Source organism: Corapipo altera, unplaced genomic scaffold, assembly GCF_003945725.1.
Source record: "Corapipo altera isolate COAL_440 unplaced genomic scaffold, ASM394572v1 0, whole genome shotgun sequence".
NCBI classification, from domain to species: Eukaryota; Metazoa; Chordata; class Aves; order Passeriformes; family Pipridae; genus Corapipo; species Corapipo altera.
Window position 1 is genome coordinate 30290812 of NW_020884872.1, and position 21330 is coordinate 30312141.

At 41.0% G+C, this 21330-nt stretch overlaps 2 protein-coding genes across 8 annotated transcripts in view; one reads left to right on the plus strand and one right to left on the minus strand.

Annotated features, from left to right (window-relative positions):
• Positions 1-2740, minus strand: part of NMS (neuromedin S) — an 18981-nt gene extending 16241 nt beyond the window's left edge. For all 4 annotated transcript variants that reach the window (XM_027641771.1, XM_027641751.1, XM_027641737.1 and 1 more), the window contains exons 1-2: positions 2401-2740; positions 16-177 (exon numbers count right to left, since the gene is read on the minus strand). The gene's annotated coding sequence lies outside the window, so the exon portion shown is untranslated. The remainder of the gene's footprint in view (positions 1-15; positions 178-2400) is intronic.
• Positions 1911-19431, plus strand: CHST10 (carbohydrate sulfotransferase 10). Of its 4 annotated transcripts, none has more exons than XM_027641713.1 (7): positions 1911-2263; positions 5355-5440; positions 7055-7191; positions 9983-10080; positions 12810-13044; positions 14853-14958; positions 16862-19431. In XM_027641713.1, exons 3-7 carry the CDS (start codon positions 7080-7082, stop codon positions 17397-17399), a joined length of 1089 nt encoding a protein of 362 aa, XP_027497514.1. In that variant the 5' UTR covers positions 1911-2263; positions 5355-5440; positions 7055-7079; the 3' UTR covers positions 17400-19431. The 4 variants fall into 4 exon arrangements, with proteins under 4 accessions (XP_027497514.1, XP_027497522.1, XP_027497509.1 ...); XM_027641708.1 differs by having other exon boundaries at positions 1912-2263; positions 5355-5552; positions 7057-7191; XM_027641721.1 differs by lacking the exon at positions 5355-5440 and having other exon boundaries at positions 7057-7191.
• Positions 19432-21330: the final 1899 nt, after the last annotated feature.

Sequence of the window (21330 nt, forward strand, 5' to 3'; positions counted from 1 at the left end):
GGAATTAACTCATACCAAGAGCAGTCAAGACAGCCTGCCACTGACAGATAACTTCTTATAATGCTTGAATGTGTTCCTGCAGCTCGGATGTCCAGTACCACCTCAGTCCTTCCTGACTGGCCAAATTGCAAATGTTTATCTCTTGCAAGTAAGACTCTTCCAGGAGAAACGTCAAACCTGGAATGAAGATATACAAGACATCTTTTATTAGGACATACAAATCTTTTTTTAATGGCATAAACACTGAACATGTTATTAAGATTAATTTTTTAGGTTTAGGCCCATGTCCTTAAAGAAAAAATGGATGCATCACTTCCATTGGTTACAGAGGCATATCTCTCAAGAAGTCACTCTAGAATGTCCCAGAGAGGGGAGGGTGACTTTTCACCAACTCAACAATCCTTTGCATTGCTCTGACAATGTAAAAGTTCTCTAGTATTAAAAAGAACTCACACTCAACTGTTGATTTTGCTGCCTATTTAAAGTACTAAACCTAACAGTTTAACAGTATTAGTAGCAAGAATCCTGTTGGCCTGAACTAGCAACTGCATAATCCAACAGTACAGTTGCCTATGCAACACATTCTTCAACTTCATCAGACACTTTCAGGCCCAATTACTGACAACAAAGCTTATTAACTGTGCTTAGTTAGGAAAATTGGTTTCTTTTGTACTGGATTAATTATTACACATGTCAGTAACAACATACTTGAAAGGTTAAAATTCTTGAGCTGAGCCTGATAATCTGGCAGGAATTAGTTCCACAGCTGGAGACAGCTTATTAATAAATCTGCATGGCTGCAGTTGTAGTCATCGCTTTGAAGCCTGAAGAAAGGAGCAACTTTCTAGTCTGTTCAAGACTCAAACCGGTGACAGCCACAGATTTCCAACATGCTTTGCCAACAAAGTAACTGTCACTTATCACAATTTCTACTTCACAGGTAGAGGAAGGGAGGCACAAGAATGTGGTGTCCCAAGATGCTGTTACAAACAAACATAGAGTCAGGTAGAGAATTGTTTTTCTGATTACTGGCTTTTGGCCATTGGTTCCCAGTGAAAGCTATGCTTTTGCTGCCTCACTGAGGGCTAGCAGCCATCAACATAGCACTGAACACATGGCTGCTAAGACATTTGCATTAGCCTGTTCTGCTCCATAGGTTGGCCGTGGCATCTATACCAATGACATCATCCTTGGACTTGGTTGGGCTTTAGCATAGTGCAGCATGGTAGTCAAGTCGGAAAATGCATGGATCGGAGGCTGTAAATCCTCCTCTAACAGGGAAGAGTGTACTGTAAGACTGCAAAATGTGCCCAAGAGGACTTGTTTAAATAGTTGTTAAAAAGAGACTCATCACCAGCACTTGATTTTGATGGGATTCACGGGTATCAGAGTCCTGCAGGTGAGCATCTCTCTGGTCCAGTGAGCAAAGTGATGTGTGCAGCAACTGTGTGTGCACTACTACATCGTGTCTTTGGGGGGAAAGGAGCCCGGGCAGGGCTATGGGCTGTACAGCAGGGCTCAGACACCTGCCTTCACACTACTACTGTTCTTCCCATGTTTTATGGCACCTGTCCTCTCCTCCTGGAGCCTAAACCCGCCCTGTGTCTGCCATGACGGGACGAGAGGTATTAAAGGTCTTTTCCAACAAAAATGATTCTGTGATTCTGTCATTTTCAAGGTTCTTTTTGTTGTTGTTGTTGTTGTTGGGGGGGGGAGGGAGTTGTGTGGGGTTTTTTTGTTTTTGTTTTTGTTTTTTTAAACATGAGCGTTAGGGACCTATTAAAGAGTAAATAAAAAACCAAACCAAACCAAGCACACGTATACAGGTGTATTTACGCGAGTCGGGCTCGCACGCCCCGCTCCCGCCAGGCCGAGGCGAGGCGTGGACGGGAGGGCAAGGGAGGGAAGGGCAGAGCCGCCCGGCCCGTCCTCCATCCCTCCCCCTCCCGCCTCTGGGCGGCCGGGTGCGGCGCTGCGTCTTCTCGCAGCCGAGCCGAGCCGCGCCGTTCCTGTGGCGGCCTTCATCTTCCTCCCCTTCCCGGCGGCGGGGCTGGGGCCTGCCCGCGGCCTCGGGAGGAAATGAAGGCGGCGGTGGCAGGGCCGGGCGGCGGCAGCAGAGGCTGAGCGGGCCCGGGGAGGCGCCGCCGCCGCCCGCAGCCGGGCGGGGGGGGATGTGCCGGCAGCCGGGGCCGCCCGAGCGGGCCGGCCGTGCCGCCGAGTGAGGCGGGACCCCGGCGCTGCGGGGAGCGGCGCTGGAGGGCCGGTAAGCCGGGGAGGGCCGGGCAGGGGCCCGGGCGGGGGAGGCCTGGCGGCCGGCAGTCCCCGGGAGAGGCTCCTCCGGCACCCCGGATAGGGCGAGGAAGGCGGCGGGCGCTGCGGGCACGGGTTATCCATCCCTACCGGGGGTGAGGAGAAGCCCGCCTTGCTTCCTCCTCCGGAACGGGAAAAGTTCACGCCTCTTCAGCCCAGGTCCTTGCGCCCGGGGCTGGGGGTGGGCATTGCCTCGGCTCGTCCTCTGCCTGTAAGATCACGGCCGTGTCCCGGCTTCCTGGGGGGGACCCCCTTGTGTTTACGGAATGAGTGGAGCCCCCAGGAAGCCCCGACGCTGGGGAAAGAGGAGCTGCTGCCGTTCCCGGCTGTGAAGAGCGTGGGGTGCCCGCTGGAGTGGGAGCTGGTGTCTGTCAGACAGGGCACGGCGTGCTGGGCTGGAGGAGGGTCCCGTTCCCGAGCCTGCCCCGGGCCGAGGTGGGTCACGCAGCGGTGCAGGCGCTGCTGCTCCCATAGTTGGTTCCCATCCCGCTGACAGGTGACCTGTGCGTGCGCAGGGAGGGCTCCCCTCTCCAGCAGGAGCTGGAAGAGCAGAGCCACGAGCCTGTTCGTGCCGTCGGGAGGAGAAAAACCTTAAGGAATTACCAGTTTCCAGAAAGGCCTGGTATAATGTAACATTGTTTAGTTGCACCACACAACTTGCCAAAGGAGCCTGTGTGACAGATTTTGATCCAAGATTTTTTGGAAGTGTAATAAATTGGCCAGATCTCTCACCTCTAAGATAACACAAAGGAGACATTGATGAAAATGGATTAGTTATCTGAGCTAGCTGTTGTTTGGCCTTTATTACCAGTTCCACTTGAAATGACATCATTAGTCACATGCAGATGGGCAAGGAGTTGGGAGTTTGGGACTACTGGCATGCTGCTGCCAGTCATGATTCCCCCAGGCACTGTCCTGCCAAGGAGCCCCAGTCCAAGCAGCACAAGCTGCAGAGCAGAGACCGTGCACTGAGTTTTAATGTTAAATGTTCTGCACTTTATCCCATCATTCCAATGAAGACAGCAGTCTTTGGCAAAGTATGAGTGTTTATTTGAGGTAGCAGATTGCTCGTGAGCCATAGGTCAAGCCTGCAACTCTGTGTCTTGATCTTTGGTTCTTGTTTGTGTTTGCGGTCCCATTTTTTTCTCTTGCAAAACTGGCATCTGGCTAACCTGAGGGTTATGTGACAGTTTGTGCTAAGTAGCCCTGAGAGGGAAGGACAGAGGAATGGGTGGAGAGAGGAGTTTTGGGGATCTCGTGCTCCTAAAAAGTGTAGAATTGTAATAAGCGGGAGAAGGAGTAACTGGAAGACTCACTGTCCATTTCGTTGTGAGCAAATGGACTACACCTTCAACATATTTTTTGCTTCTTCTACTTGTAAAGAAACAAATGTTTTAGACAACAAGAAGTAACAGACACTTTTGGAAGCAGAAGGAAACTATTACAGAGAAAAAACAGAAGCTAGTACATGTATTCACTAGAAAATAAATAACAGGAGAGGCAACAGAAATACAGTAATATCAGAATAAAGCAGGAAGTGTGATTACCCTATGTGAAAACAATAAAAATATTAAAGAAGGTACAGAAAGGGAGACATAAACACATTATTTAAAAAAAAAAAATACTGATCATTGCATTTAAGTGAGTGTAATGGTTGAGGTACTCCTATATATAATTTTGAATAGTTCTGCTTCTTGAGATCGGTGATAAGCTGCTGATACAGATGTAGTGTAGGATGGTGGAAGTGAGTAACAGTGCCAGGCATTGTAGTTACATAATGAGAGATCCTCTGACAAGACTATTACTTTGATAAGTATGGTTGCAGAGTTGCTGTGTGCATAAAAAAAAAAGTAGACAAAGCTGCTTTACATTTTCCTCTCAGCATCAACATATTGAAGGGTAATAGTGGTGGTGGTTATGGATGTGACTGCAATTCTACTCCCTTTCTGCTCTCTGAGTCCGGAGATGCTTCTGGGTGATTTTGGCTGAAATGTTCTATCCCTACAGCACAGGACCTGGCAGCAAAGTCCTGTGTATGCTAATTGCTTTTCCCATGTCATTTAATGCAATTTCTTAGAAATCCAATACGTAAATTACATAAGGGGATATAGATCAATAGGCCTTACTGAATGGTATGCATCCATCACCATTATAAAAGTGGGCAGACTAGCAGGGATGCTATGAATGTTGGAGGCTGTTTCTACCCTTCTTAATGCAGAACAAATATACTGAGTTGGACAGAAAGGTCTGGTCCAGACCTTTCATTATATGTCTGAAAAGCCCATAGCTGGTGGTTAGAAAGAAATTTCCTCCTGCAGAGTGTCCTCTTAAAGCTTCTGTCAGTCTGCTGCCTTGAACTGAGGTTCCGTTGTTTTTTGAGTGTTGAATGGTTCTCATGGCTAAGCAGAGCTACCTAAAAAGCAAAAATGTCATTACTACATTTTTGTGTCTTGATATCTGATCTAAATTTCCCTCATCTGTGAGAGCTGGAAAATTTTTCAAATGATCATTACTTCTGAAAGATAAATATCAGTGCTTAAAGTGGGAGACGGTGGATGTCATGGCAGACTGAAAAATTAGGGCCTTTGAGACCTAGTGGTTGTCAGCATGAATCTTAGGGCAAGTTTTGTACAAGTGCAGTGGTAGATAGAGAATAACTTTTGAACTACTTAGCTGGAAAGAGGTCAGTCCTTTGAAATTCATGCATGCTCAACTGGCAGTCAGGGAATTGCATCAGAAAACAGGTGATGACAAACATTGTCTTCATGGAAGTCACAGCACCTGTAATTGTCCAAAAGACAGTTGATGCATCTTTTTACCTAAGTGTGGTGCTTATAGGAGAATGAAACCATAAAAGAGGAGGAAAAAAAGGATCTTTCAAAAACCAAGCTGAAAAAATAAAATTAGGCCTGAACACTGCTATCCTTGCTAAAAATTATGATTTTTTTTTATTTGTGATATTCTGTTCTTTTCTTCTTCTTACCCATTTTGCATACATCCTTCTGGTCCTAAATCTGTTTTGGTCTGCTTGTCTGCCTGCACAGGCTTTCAACATACCCTGAAGACATTTCACTTCTGTCTGCTACAGTGAGAACCCTTCCTGGAAACATTTGCATTGCTGGAAGGCAAAAGCTAGTTGGAAAAGTGATTGGCACCTGTAGCAGTAGTACTGATGTTGCAGATGGACATGCTGAAACAACGTCAAAACCAGGCTTACTTCTGTTATTGAAGGTGGAATACTGGTATATGACTGAAAAACTCAATATAAATTTCCTTAGAAGTATTAATCAGCACGTTTTTAGCATCTTAAATGGGAATGAGGGCATATGGCTTGTTCCCTGGTAATTCACTCAAATGGCTGTATAGAAATTGTGATCACAAACCACGCAGACATGACTCTCTTTGAAATTGCACGTGGCTACTTTAGGAGTGAGTTTGATCCTATTGATAGTTGCATGAGTGATTTTGGATTTTTGTTCTTCCTGAGGCTACAAACATAAATCTCACAGGATTGTTGTGAGGATGTCATTGTATGAGATTTTTTTGTATTAGAACCCCTTTGGTTAAGTGTTTTGATGTTGTGTTGCATGTGTCCTCAAAAGGAAGCATTCACTTACATTTTAACTTTCCAGCACCTGAGTTCAGACCCTCAGGTGTCTGTCTTTCCAGCAACAATAGAGACAATGGTGCTGTATTTTTGCAGGATAAATATTCAAACCTGAGAAGTCTCAGGTTTTGGTATGTAAGTGATGATGTTTGCTGTTAGGTTTTTTTTGTGGATTGTTGGAGTTTTTTGCAGTGGAGCTTTCACAGATACTTGGTGGCAGCCCCTGTGTGTATTGCCCATCAGAAGCTGGAAATTCAGTGAAAGATGTAGCTTAAAATTATACATTTCTCTTAATGGCTGGGGACTTTTTTGTCATGGGTTTCCTTATATTTAATCTTAACTTCTAATAATAAAAAAATAATTTATTAGGGTTACAGTTTGAAAAATCAGGATAGAAGTGCTTAGAGCAGTACAGCAGACTTTAAAGCTGCGAGGCAGGGTAAATGCTGCATTCATAATACTGTGCAGTATCCTCATCTTCACTCTGCTTGGATTCTGTCAGTTCCTGTGGGTGGTTTCTTTGCACATTAAATCTGCAGTCTCAGTTGTTTGGGTAGCTCTTCCTGCTGTCCTGGGGAAGTCCTGTCTGTGAGGCTTACCTGCAGGGATGCAGCTACAGGTAGGAGGCACTGCTGCAAGGAAACCCTTTTCATTATTTACGTGGATGGTGCTTAGTGTTATATGTCCTGAGGTGACTTGGGATAACCAAGTACAGTGTTAATGTTACATCTAGCACCGAGAGCGCAGCTTTCTTCATTCTCCCTGCCTTTCCTACAATGACCTGTCTTACTTACTTCAATGGAAAAATAAACTATGCTGTAAAAAAATCAGGGGTTTCGCTGATCTGTCTCCCCAGAGAGATAGACAGTGCTATTGCCAGCACAGGGAGGGGGCTGGGAATGTGTATGTAGGGGTGAAGGAGGAGCGAAGCCTCCCTGTGATAGCAGCTGGTGGTTACATTGCCTCAGCCTTAACACTGGTTGAAAACCCAGCTGAATAGGCACAAAGTAAAAATGAAATCTACTGCTATGTTTTATGGCACACATGCACATTAGAGTTTTTGCATTTTGGTTATGGAAAGTATTTTTCTAAACTGGGACAAAAATAATTAATGTGTCAATCTTTCCTCTTTCAAACAGGAAGCATCAACTTTATATGGCTCATGCCTGACAACATGCACCACCAGTGGCTGCTGCTAGCTGCATGCTTTTGGGTGATATTCATGTTCATGGTTGCTAGCAAATTTATCACGTTGACTTTTAAAGACCCAGATGGTAAGTTCAACTTTGATGTGAAACAGAAAATTCAGTAGTGTTTCACACAAATACTCTTTTCTGTGAAAAGTAGCTCTTAGCATGTTTACCACTTTTCAGTAGGACTGAGAACAGAACAACTAAGTTTCTAGAAGTGACAGGGCTGATATTCGGTTCCTGCTTTTCTTGGTATAATTCTGGAAAACTAAAATGTCTTTTCTTTGGTGTTTAAGAACAGAAGGGATCATGTTTGCGAGTACTGTCTTTTAGGTCAGCTTTTTCAAGTACATTTAGTTTCAGTAGCATGACCTACTAGCAGTAGATGTCATGTGCAAAACAAGAGAGCAGAATTACCTGCTTAAAGTCAAAGGAGACTCACAAGGTATTGAAGAGTTCATTTCACGTGATATTAGTTTCTGTCCTTTGGTGGCTGCTTGTCTTGTGACTGAGGTATTATGTAAAACTTGTGGAAAGTTTTATTTCCTTTGCAGTGCACTCTGTGTAGCCACCTCTGCCCTGCTTCTTGCATTCAGTGTTATCCTCTGCTGTTTGACTTGCAAACAGCTTATGGGCTTTTGCTTAGCTTAAGTAGCCCAGATGTTATTAAGCTGATGAGGAATTTAAGCCATTTGATGACACCACACAGCAGTTTTCAGTCTGCTAAAGCAGCTGCTGTTACAAAGTCGTCCTACAGAGAGTTTTGGGTGAAGGTGATGATATGACAGCCTTAAGAGATTTGTGTTTCTGCATCTTCCTAAGATATGTGAAAAAATGTGTAATTTTTGAAGCGCTGACATCACTGGTGCCATGTTTCAGTAACTTGATAACATATTATGTAACTGGATAAATATATCAGGTGTACCTTTATAAACAGCATGCCGCTATTTGGAGATGTGTTCAGAAAGTCTTCCAGAGGAGAACTGTAGGCTAACTTAGCTTTCCTTGGACCCAGCTGTTTTTGAGCCCTAGCACATCTGCAAATCGGCTAGCCTTATGTTATGTAGTTGTATCTTCCATTATTTCATTCTATACCAAGTCTTGTTTCACAGTTCACTTATTCGTTGAGTTGTCCTTTCCTCCAGAATTTGTCAAGAAGATTAAAATGTATTTTTAAAAAAATAAATTATTAGATTATACCCTCTGCATTTACTTGTTTTTTATTATCTTGGCTTGCCCATTTTTCTTTTTTTTTTTCTCTATACTGAATCTTCCTCCCTTTTTGAATAGTTCTCTGAGCAGAAAATGTATAACTCTCAAGCTTGCCCTGCAAAGGCATGAGTGTGGTTAAGTGTATGTAGGTGTTGGAAATACCAGTGCTTGTAATAGAACTAATAAAGGGATGTACTCTGAATATACCAACAGAATTTTGGAGGAAGTCCAAACAGGATGGCAAATCCTGGAGAAACTCTTCCAGACTAAATAAACTATGGCTTGTCAGAAATTTTCCTTATTTGGATGTATCTTTTTAGCAGATAGAATAAAACTGGCAGATGATCAAGGAATCAGTGTTCTTTTGCTTAAGCCTTTTACCGATGTCTTGGGTAGCATGAACAATAGGAACTTCTTAATGAGAAAGAGGAAGTTTCTGTCCATCATCACTAGTAGCATCTGCAGGCATGCTTTTACACAATGATAATGAAAATACCTGACCTGCTCTTCCACTGAATCAAATTATTTTACAAAAGAATACCATGAAGTAAGTCTGCGCACAACAGTAATTACAATATCTGATTGGCTGCATGCTTACATTGCTTTCAATTCTAACTTTTTTCTCCATGCGTGCCTTTTGTTAAAATCCAGTGTAGGCAGAGTAGAGTACTCCCTTAAGTAGAGAACACAGGGAGTACACATATTTTCTCAACCATAAAACAGTAAGCCCCTGTGGATGCAGATGAAGAAACATTATTCATTGAAGAAAATGTATGAAGGGAAAAGTAGTCCAATGTGGATGTACATAAATTTTCAGGGAGAAATAATTTTTTGCTTTGTAATAAGAGAAATCTGCTTGAAATTATTTTTGATCTTTCTCCACTGTGCAGACTAAAGCTACAGCCTTGTGTTATGTTTCAGTTTTTCTGTACCATACCAAATACAAAAGATGAAAAGGGTTCTTGTCTTACATGCTTTAATTTGGTCTCAAAATATTAGCTGCCCTAAAATCACTAAAAGAGAACAAGAGTATCAGCTAAGTTTGTTATTAAGGGTACTGTCTAAGGAAGGCCATCATTCCAGTAATAAGGGAAGAAGGGATCTTTATTTATTGCTGGTTAGAGGTATTTACTTAGAGCACCACAGAAATAAAAGGTGGTCCTTAATGACACTTTTCTTCTGATAAGTGTAGGAGTTTACAGCAGAAAAAACCTATCTACTAATAATAAGGGAGAGAGAAACCTTATTAAGTTTTTTATTTGGACGTGCTCTGGGAAGTTTGTTGAAAAATAAAAAGCTACACACAAGTCCATATAATTGTACCAAATTGTCTGTCAATTGCAACATTTGAATTCAAGATTTCAACATCTCTGCACAATTTGTTTTAAAAAAAAAACAAACAAGAAAAAGATCCCAAGTAAAAGATAATGGGCATCTTTGGTAAAACTCAGCTGAAATTGCATCCAAAATTCCTACGGTGTGCATCCTTTAAAATATTCATAGTCTGTTTCGTGTGTTGTCCAATACCTTTCCATGCAGAAACAAATCCTAACGTTTTGTAAGCGTAATACAGAAAGTAATGTTCATTTGTGTTAGCGGTAAAGCAGAAGTAGTTGCCTTCCCCTCACCTTCTGTAATGCTCTTATCTGTCTTCCTTCTTTAGGCTACGGTGTCAGGCAAGAGTCACTGATACTGACAGCTGTGACAAAAGTGGAGGAGGTACATGTGCCGGAGGAAAAACATTGGCCTGAAGAATTCCAGGTGCATACTGTTGAGATAAGGGTTGCATGTATTAAAGAGTAGGCGAAAATAAGAGATTAAGGACTTCCTGTTGTTAAAATGAATTGCTAGACATGAATTATTTTCAGACTGTTCTATTTAGATAGAGCCGACAGAATTCATTTTAACTTCACAAAGTTAGTTTGTTTCAGTAACCTCCTGTTTTGTTTCATCTGAATGATTCAACTTACCGTGTTTCCATTTCTAGGAGAAAATTGTTACAGTACTCCTTTATCAAGTCAGGAGAGTAATTTTTGTTAATTTTTTGTCATTTTTTTTGATATAATGGCCCAGTTTTGGATTACTTGTATTCTGCCTTGCCATAACCATCAGGTTTGTGGTTGTTGAGGGCAAGCCTTTATCTTGTCTATTCTCTTAGTCCTCTGCCAAAACTCTCTGTTTTCTTTTTATCAGTCTCTATTTCTTTTTCATGTTTTATGCTCTTCGTGCTTTCCATTTCAGCATTTTTCCAAAGTAGATTATGAACACAATAGTAATCAATACAAGTTGATCCTTTAGATGCATAGTTCTGTGCCTTCAGCAATAAAGTAGTACTTGCTAATTGACAAGGAAACTCTGAAAATCCCTTATGCAAATGTAAATTTGAGACCAGTGGCACAGTGGGCAAAATCCAACTTTTTTTGCATTGGTACCTTAATGACATAAGTCATCTTATGTTTAAAGTATATTTGTGATGCAACATAGAAGGTAGGTTAGCTATATAAATGTGACACTTTTTGTTTTCGTACGTAAAACCCATGAAATTTAGGTTTGGAAAAAACACTTTGTTCAGTGGAAGACTGGCAGATCTGTGTAGTCAGTTTTAATATCTTCTTTACTTGTATGGAAGAGGATAATAAGGTTCCTGGATCTAAAACTATTCCCTCTTGAATTCCTGGCAGCATGAAATGTAAAATAACAGCATTAATTCTAGTTGCATGCAAAAAGAATTGTTTTGAAAGATAAACAATCTGACAAACTGTTCAGATTACATTCTTGGAGAAGAGTGACAAACAAAAAAAGTAGAATGAGATTATTTTTTCCTTAAGGAGTATTGGGACAAAAAGCAAAACCATTTTTTTTTCATCTATAGCTTGGACACTGCCTGAAATTTTAGAATCACAGAATGGTTTGGGTTGGAAGGGACCTTTGAATACCATATAGTCCCAACACCCCTGCCATGGGTAGGGACACCTTTCACCAGACCAGGTTGCTCAAAGCCCCATCCAGCCTGGCCTTGAACACTTCCACGGATGAGGCATCCACAGGTTCTCTGAGCAACCTGTTCCAATGCTTTCCCCTTGTAGGAAAAAATTTCTAAATGTCTAATCTAAACCTATCTTCTTCTAGTTGTAAACCATTATCCCTTGTCCTGTCACTAAAGGTCTGGAAAAAAGTATCTCTTTATCTTTCTTATAAACCCTTTGTAAGCATTGAAAGGCTGCAGTGAGGTTTCCCTGGAGCCTTCTTTTCTCCAGGCTGAACAAGCCCAGTTCTCACAGCCTGTCTTCATAGGAGAGGTGCTCTGTCCCTCTGACCATCTTCATGGCCTTCCTCTGGGTCTTTTCTAACAGGTGTATGTCTTTCCTGTGTTGGGGCCCCAGGGCTGGATGCAGTACTCCAGGTGGCAGTAGAGCAGAGGGGGAGAATGATCTCCTTTGACCTGATGGCCACACTGCTTTTTTATGTGGTTTGGGATGCGTTTGGCTTTCCAGGTTGCAAGTATGCAGTGCCAGCATGTATCCAATTTTTCATTCATCAGTATCCCCAAGTCCTTCTCAACAAAGTTGCGCTCAATCAGTTCATCCTCTAGTCTGTGTTGATATTGGGGATTGCCAACTATGTGAATCAGTTATTGGAAGGGTGAAAATTTGTCAGTAGAAATTTAAAATTTCCCATCACCTCTTAATCAGAGAATCTTCTTTTTCTTCTCTCCCCGTTAATTGTACAGCAAGAGGTGGTTGTGGCTCCTATCTTAGTCTCAGAAAAATGAGACATATGAAACAGTTCATTCATCTTTGGGGAGAGGTATTCTGCCTACTTATTTTATTTGCCACAGTAAGCACTGATACTCATTGTCCACTTAATTTTATTTCAACTTGGATAAATGGAAACACTGAATGCCTACAGGTGCTAGAAAACAACACAGAACTTTTATCCTAAATTCTTTTCCAGACACATGGGTCACAGAATCACAGAATATTCTGAGTTGGAAGGGACCCACAAGGTTCACCGAGTCCAACTCTTAGCCCTGCGCAGGACATCCCCAAGAATCACACCATGGGTCAGCCCCGACTCCTCAGAGTTTAAAACATAATTTATGTTGAAATTCCTGTCCCCAACTCCTCAGAAGCTTTCCTTGGGGCTGTTGAAGCTTTGTCGGAGTTCCAGTATTTGGTCAAGGCATGTTTTATGCACACAGATAAGACCCTCCTGCTCTGCAGCAGACTTAAATTATTGTATGGAAAAGCTCTTACTACTGTATCCTACTACCTAATGAGTTAAGATATGAAGCAACAAGTACAGAACCAACAGCAGCAACACAGGAAGGACAGGAAGAACTGTGGGCTACTCCTTTAGTTAATACATAGCATTGTTTTAATTGTGAATCTGGGGGTCATTAGGGTGCACTACTTGGGGCTTTTTAGAATTTGATCTGAAAACTAAATTCTTTCGCTTTTGTTTTTCTTTCCCCTCTGCATTTCATAAAGCCAACTGGAAAAGCTTTTTCTGGAAATCTGATCCGCCAGCCCCTGGTTCATATGGAAAGACTTGAGCTTCTCAGGAACATCTGCAGAGACACTGCATTGAGAGATCTTTCTCACACTGCAGTTTCCAAATTCGTCTTGGACCGAATATTTGTGTGTGACAAGCACAAGATCCTGTTTTGTCAGACGCCAAAAGTGGGCAACACTCAGTGGAAAAAAGTCTTGATTGTTTTAAATGGTATCTACTCTGCTGTGGGTGTGTGGGTTTCTTTGAGGAGGAGGAAGAGAGAACAGAATTGGTCTAATTGGAGCAACACAAAAATGGGTTCTTTCTGCATTTCTGTACAGATACTCAGTTTCAGCCTTTCATTCATCACAGTTGCTTCTAGTCCTTTCAAAACATCCCTTTAAAATAAGATAGACCTGTTTTTTTCGGTGAAAATAAATATTGTTATTACTTGGCTCAAAAGGGATTTAAGTCATGATGGAGTACCCACATGCATGTGGTAGGTAGGTTTCTTATCTTTGAAGGGGTGGCCCTAATTTATAAAATTTGAAAATATTACAAGGTGTCATAATTCCTAATTAACAATAATAAGAAATTTCTACTAAAGGCCACTGACTTTAATTAGAGTTTTTTAGCCATGAGGAAAGCTACTTAAAACTTGGCAGCTGCCGTTAGGCTGCACTGCTGAAATCTTGTATATGTTCTGTCAGTGAACCATTATAAGAATTATGAAGATTCTGAGGTGCTTAAGGCAACAGTTTGGTCAACAAAGGTATGTTATAAAAGACTGTAAAAAAAGGAGTAAAGGGACTAGTGTGTTTCAAAAATTATCTACATGGTGAACACTGCCTGTCTACATGTAGCCTACCATCCTCTTCTAGTAGCCTGGTATGCCAGTAAAAATAACACATTTCCTCAGGGTTTTGTGCTGTACCACTATCTGTATATGTAAACTTAACATGACCATATTTAACACACCCTTGTTTGACATGAGACCATCTTGCCTGTCTGTTGACCAGGGCAGTGAATTTGCTACAGATATTTGCGTCAGTTGATGTCCTCCTGTTGTTTTGCAGGTGGCATAATTTTCCAAGATCTAGGCAAAACCTGAACATTGTAAACCCAGCTTTCTTGTTAGAAGCGCCCTGCAAACAGCCAACTAGCTCTGCACTTGAGTTTTTGTTTTCTGTACCTTATGTGAACTAGTTTGTGCACCCAGAGAGAAGGAAACAGTCACAAACTGGCAAATGAACTGTGTCCCTCAGCAAGACCTTTGTAGCAAGGAGTATGTGTTTAAAAACTTTAATATTAGTTTCATCTTTGATATATGGATTGGAGGTAAAAATTGAGCAGAAATATGCCTATATCTATGTGCATGCATATGTCATAATACCTATGAAAGCCACACACAAAGAAAGTACTAAATATGAAATTATGTGAGTGCATTAGAAGTACCTACTCTTCTTATCAGCATGTCGGAGATAACACACGAAGAATGCCTCAGGACAGGCAGGGATGTATTGGCTACACTGAGTGGAGGCTAACTCATGTCTTAACAGCAGGGAACTTTTCACCTTGAGCTTCCTAGTTGTCATGTCAGATAATGATAGAAAATTGTTTCTACATAAACACTTGTCTCTTCTGCCTTAAGCTGCCAGTGTACCAGTATCTGCTGATGAAGGCTACTGCTGCAGTTGACCCAACTTTCTCCTCTTTGGGTGGTTTCAGCAGGCAGGACTGATACTTGAGGGGGAGTAATTTACATCCAAATACATAAGTAGTTATTTGGAAGTTCAGGATGGGGAAATGCAGACGTGGTCTTGGATCTGGATGTCACATACCCGAAAGAATTTTAACAGGTTCTAGCTTTGCAGTCAGAATCTCTCATAATTTAACAGTTTTACACATAGTAACTGTAAATGGTAAGAATACAGAAAAGAGAAAGACATAAATGTGTCAGCCAAAGGCACACACGCTTGCTTTTACTCACTGTTTCTTCCCTTGAAAGAATAACTTGCTCTCTGATTTGATTTGTCTAGGGGCATTTTCTTCCATAGAAGAGATCCCAGAAAATATTGTACATGATCATGAGAAGAATGGCCTTCCACGTTTGTCCTCTTTCAGTGACTCTGAAATTAAAAAACGGTAAGTGGTGGCTTCCAATGGGTGTGGGCAGAGTTTGGAGTCAGTGGTGGTACGAGTAGTCAGGGGTACAGCTGAAGTCTCCATCTGGAATTGAGGACAGCAGGATTTCTGCTCCACCAGTTGTATTAAAGCACTATTCCATTATCCTCACAGATGTTGCTGTGTCTACTTTTCTCCTGGCTTTGAAAGAGAACACCAGTGTAATTTGTGATACAGATAGGTGAGCCAACCAACTCCCTCTGCATATAGGGTTTCCATAGTTCAATGCATATGTAATTGTTAGATAGTTGGCTTTCAGAAGGGAAGGTTTAGTTGGAAGGTCCATCCTGATGCCTTGGATGATAAGGATGGATGATGCCTTGGATGATTACTGCTTACAGGCAAGATTGTCACTGCAGGCAGACTTACTGGGATTGAACTAATTAGATTTGAAATGTTAGTGCTTCTTAGCTGAGAGTATTGTCTGTTCAGCTGAACCACTTTGTCTTCCTGTTTGGATGCTTCTAGTTATTTTCAGAGCTGAAAAAATACTCTGCAGTAGAACCTTCTACATTACTTTGACTAGATTTTTAACTCTCTCTGCTCTCATCTCTACTAGAGCCTATGCCATATATAATCCCTGTGAGGGGTGGTAACATGGAGAGAACAGGACATAAGATGGCAGTGGACACTTGTAAATATGTGCTTACAGGGGGTTTGTGTATATTAAGCCATTTTGAAGAGTCAGCCCCTTATACATGTGTCAGCTGCCAGTTGAGCTCAGTGCAAGGTTTGTTGCATGCAGTGGCACAAATACATTTATCACAGCTGTACCTGTGGAATTGGAGTCACTTGCTTGTGTTGACACTGTGCAAGAGAAGATATTGACACTAAGTTCTTGAGAACGTGGATGTGTTCTCCCTCCCTGTGAATAGCCCTGCATAAAAGTAACTGTTCATCTGCAGGATGAGCCATCGTTAGGATATTTGAAGTTGAATGCCATTATGATTTGGGTTGTTGCATTCAGCTTATGACAGAAGCTGTGCTGGAGATGCATAACATGGGATTGGTTGGGAATTCTGAATTTATCAGAGAATTTAATTGTAGAGAGAGGGGATGGTGTGGATTTGTTGATCTAGTTTGCTAACCTCTAGCCCTGCCTGGCTAGGAGTAAGTCAGGAGAACCTGAAGACTGATTTAAGTGCTTGTAGAGGCTGGAAAGAGTCCATCCACTTATTTCAGTGAGGGCTGGGCTCTCAATCTCCTTTTTCAGCTATTTACTGAGGTAAACTTTGTTTTCAATTTATTTTAATCTCTGACTACAGAATATTACATATTACAGTATCACAATAATAATGTGAAATTCTGTTGAAAACTGTAGTCTCATGTTTCAGTGATGTTGTCAGCCATTACTGAAAGCATGACAAAACAGTAAATAAAATGGTAGATTTTTTTTTTTACTTAAGCAGCAATTTGTCATATTGCCTGCCAGTGAAAAATGCAGCCCCCTGTATGCATTTAGCTGCACCAAGGGACTTCTCCCCTTGTCTTTATGTATTTTGCTTTTTGAGCTTAATCACATGGCATTAAAAATACCTTTGATTTGGAGCTTTCAGCATCTTTTATCTCCTCTTTATGTTCTGAGATTAGCTTATCTCCTCCAGTTGAATAAAATGTGAAAACTAGGATAAACTATTTCCTCTTTGTACCATATACAAAAACTGCTAGTAAGAAGACACAAATTGTATTTCTAGTCCTATTGATTATAATATTGCTAGACTGTCCAAGTAGTGTAGGATTCACATTGCCACGTGTGTGGTCAGTTTATGTATGTTTTGTAAGTATATGCTAAAAAGAATTTAAACACTTAGCTAAACACGTTCCTTAATTATTTAATTTCTTTTTTTTTTCTTCCTCTGTTTAGACTGAATTTATACTTCAAGTTTTTTATCGTTAGAGATCCATTTGAAAGACTTATTTCTGCATTTAAAGACAAGTTTGTGCACAATCCTCGGTTTGAACCTTGGTACCGGCATGAAATTGCTCCCGGCATCATTCGTAAATACAGAAAGAACCGCACAGAGACCAAAGGGCTGCAGTTTGAGGATTTTGTGCGCTACCTCGGTGATCCCAACCACCGATGGCTGGATGTTCAGTTTGGTGACCACATCATTCATTGGGTAACATATGTGGAACTTTGCGCTCCCTGTGAAATCACATACAGTGTGATTGGACACCATGAAACCCTGGAGGACGATGCTCCGTATATCTTGAAAGCAGCCGGCATAGACCACCTGGTATCATACCCCACCATTCCACCAGGCATAACAGTGTACAACAGAACAAAAGTAGAGCGGTATTTTTCAGGAATTAGCAAGAGAGACATAAGACGCCTCTATGCACGATTTGAAGGTGATTTTAAACTCTTTGGTTATCGGGAGCCAGATTTCTTGCTGAACTGACACCTGGGGTAAGCTCTGAAGAAGTGTCTCGTGGATTCATCTAAACCTGCGTGAATACCAGCTGCAATGTTGACAGAGAATGACCATTTGTTTTCTAGCTTTTTGATGTTGCTCCATTTTTCAGTGAAATATTTGTCATATGAACAAGTAGGGGCTTACAGTTGTTGTTTACCGACCATGTTTTCAGTATATGACATTGCAATATGTTAGGAATGGTGTCTCTGTTATCTGAAATACAGAGTTTCACTTTGCCCTTCTCCCTTTCAGGAAAAAAAGAGGGAGAATAAATGGGCTGTGATCTTGCTCTCCTTCTCCCAGACAGAATGCCATTTTTGAAATGTTGTGAAGTATTTATAAAGATGGCAGTTTCGCTGTAGGTTAACTCTGACATGTGGGTAAACATAATGATTCATGCTCATGAGGAAGTAGTGTAGTCTCCCATGAGCTTTGTAAATGAGAGGCCAGTATAGGACTAAAAATAGACAAAATTGTCTAGGTTCTGTCATGTGGCTGCTATAACTGTAATGCTGATCTAATCCCACTCTTCTTTGTCAAAAAATGAACCTAATTAGACAGACGCTTTAGAGGTGTTAAAAATGGGACTGGTTCCAGACCCCAGTTGTCTCCGTATTTTTGTCAAGTGTTTACTGTACTTACTACTGATCTATTGAGCCTCATAATTCTGCTTTTGATTTTCAAGGTATTATTTAATTCCTGGCTGTGTAAGTTATCTGAGAATACCAGATGCAAATGGAACACAGAGGAAATATGAAACTGCAAGGGAAACTTCAAGGAAAAATAAAGTGTCCACTGTATTTGTGGGAGCACATATAGTAATCACGAGATGCTCTCACACAATATAACTTGTTTTTATTTCTAACAATTAAGATTAATAAAGAAGTCACAAAAGCAAGATGTCATATTGAAGAGCTGCTAGAGTTACTTGGATTAACCATCTACCTTTTTCTTATATCCAACCTTGCTCAATGTTCAGTACCTCAGAGAATAGAAAGTTTATCCCTCTCTGAAAATCCATCTCCCTACTGCTAAGGGAGAAAAGAAGACAGGATGAATCACTGATTTTTTTCAGTGATTCACTGCCATGATGTCTCAACTCAAAAATGCCCAACATCTGTGTTACCAGTGGGGTGGTTTGGGTACTTGCCAGGAGTTTGAATGTCACTTAAATTTGTGTACCCATTTTATGTGTTAAAAAAAACCCCAGAACTGAGTGGATGCAGCCATCATATTTGCCTGTGCTTGCATTGTGTCTCATAAAGAGCAGATTCTTGTTTGAATTCACCAGCAAGAAAAATTGGTGTGCTGCCCCCTCATCCTGCAGGCCATGAGAGAGAGAGAGAGACCACGTATCTGAAATACAGGAATTGCTCTGTCACAGTGAGCATGTGAACTGTATTTTTGAAATCATAGTCCCAATAGAGTTATTTGCAGATCAGCATAATGTTGATGGCTAGAAATGCTAATGATGGCCAGTGCTATGGAATCTGCTTTTATATCCAGCCACAGTATGTCTTTGATAGCTTCCTGTATTAACACAAGGAAACATCTTGCACTTGTGTAAGAGGAAAGCTGTGCCAAGCTGACATGTGCTGCTACCCATAAAAAGGAAGCCCTGTTGGAGCTGGAAATGATTTAAGAAAGATCTCAAAAGACAAATTGAAATAAGGGAGAATCATTAACTGGGCATCATCAGTATGAGAATAGTCCAGGGTGGCAAAGCTGGAAGGTAGGATATTTTTCGGGAGGGTTTTTTTTTTTTTTTTTAAAAAAAAGCAACAATTACAGTGCCCTAACTTGTTAGTTCTTAACCAATGATAAAAAAGATGTTAACATCTCCAGGTTTTTCTGTGGTTTTCTTAATATGGGAACTTAGCAAAATGCACTGTTAAATGCATTTTGGAGCTAATGACCTGACTGATTACCTCGCTGCCAATTTAAAATGTAACAGTAAATAATGTATAGTAAATTCAGGCCTTAAAGTTTAATTCTAATAAAGATAAAATATACTTGTTTTCCTTTGAAAGCATAAGCTACTGATCACACAGAATGCCAGTGTATGTTTTTATTTTTCTTGGTAAATTACTTAATGTACTGATTGCTTAAAAATTGCCAGGTGGAAAGTGCTACATAAATATTAAGTAATAATATTTTTTGCTAATAGCTTTCTCTGCACTGAGTTCTCTTGGACATCTATGAAGAGAGCTATGGAGTGACCTAGGCAGAGGTGTGTACTGCTCTCCCTTCTCTATGTTCCCACACTTTTCAGGCTGTAACGCTTGTTATCGTTTCTTCAATTCAAATGCAGAGTTTCTCCTTTCAATGATACCTTCCTGAGCTATGTTTTCTTTCTAGAAGTGTGGAGCTTTTTTCCTTACATGGCTGAAGTAACAATGGCACAATTTTGGTGTGACTCTTAAGGAAACTTGGATACCACGAAAGTCCTTGCCAAGGTATGGCAGAGTTCTCCTTAAGTCGTTCCAGTGCAGGTAGGGTGGTCAGAGCACACAGTGTTGGGGAAGAGGCTCTTGCCATGATAGTTAAGATGAATTAGGTCCTTGTGGTTTGTTTTAGCTTGACTGTACTCTACACAAGGCTTTTACAAATGTAGTCTCAGTGGCATGCATGAATGTCTTTTGCCTGTTCAGATGCCATTTGCATACCACTTTCAGATGATATTTATTTCATATTGTTTGAACTGCTGGCCCAGATTGTTCCTTCTCTTTTTTTATTGTTACTGCTTCAGAAAACAGATTCGTATCCTGACTTTGTGCATCTCTGTCTCTTTGTTGTCTCTCCTGAGCAGCTTTTGAATCCTTTGGCCCATTTTAACCACATTTTACAGAGGAAAGTCGAAGAATAGTGAGTTGCAGCAATTTTCTTGAAAATTCTTTGTACATTACAGAATCCATGCTATATGTTAGCTCTAGGTAAAATATAGACAGGAAACAGTTTTACTGTGTCTGCTCATATGGAGCTCCTTGTTTCTAATGGACTCCCTTCGCTAGTGCTCAGTTTGGCCTCTTATATCAGCTAACAAAGACAAACATTAAATTAAAATGTATTCCGTAGGTCTGTTATCTTGACATTCCTAATAAAATTGAACTGATTGGGGGTTTTTTTGGTATCTTGGTGGTGGGGGTTTGTCTTCCTTGTGAAAATGGATCCACAGTTCACTTGCTTGTGAAACAACTTTATGGCAATGCCTGTCCCTTTTTCTTTTAACTTCAGCACACGGTGCATTACCACTGGTGTACTTTCTGGCTGCATGCCATGAGGATGTTTTTCTGTAGTTAAAAATACATATGCATTTTTAAGTTTGGCAACTGCTCTGCCAAACAAGTAGTAATTCAAAAATGTCCTGAAAATATATATTTCTCACAAAAAAAATGTTATTTTCCAATTCATGCGCAGCTGCTGCCCTCTTTGTACTGGGGTAGTGGCTACATGCTGCTCCATGTGTCTCCATCCTCAGATCAAGGAAACCATCAGACAGCTCTGGATTTTCTGCAACATTACTTTTTCCTTGAGGTCTTAATAACTTTGTTGGTTGGGAAAGCCGCCTTTGATCTTATCTGTGCTCCAGAAAGTTTGCTGAGAAAAAGAGTGATTGTATAGGGATTGCTTAAGCTTATTTTCTCAGATGAAAAGGGATGTCTTGTCAGTATATCTGCCTGTATCTGATATCTCTTAATTGACAGAGAGAGTGTGAATGATCTTTCTGCTTAATGGCCCTGTAGTGATTTACACTAAGCCCCCATCCTATTATTACAGAAATGTGAAGGGATCTGGAAGGAGGTGTAAACTCAATGTTTGCTTATTTTAAACATGAAGGTGTAAAGGAAACTTGACTTGGGAGTTGGTTCCTGAATATTTAGCACATCCAATTACTTGTTATGTGTCATCTTCAGAG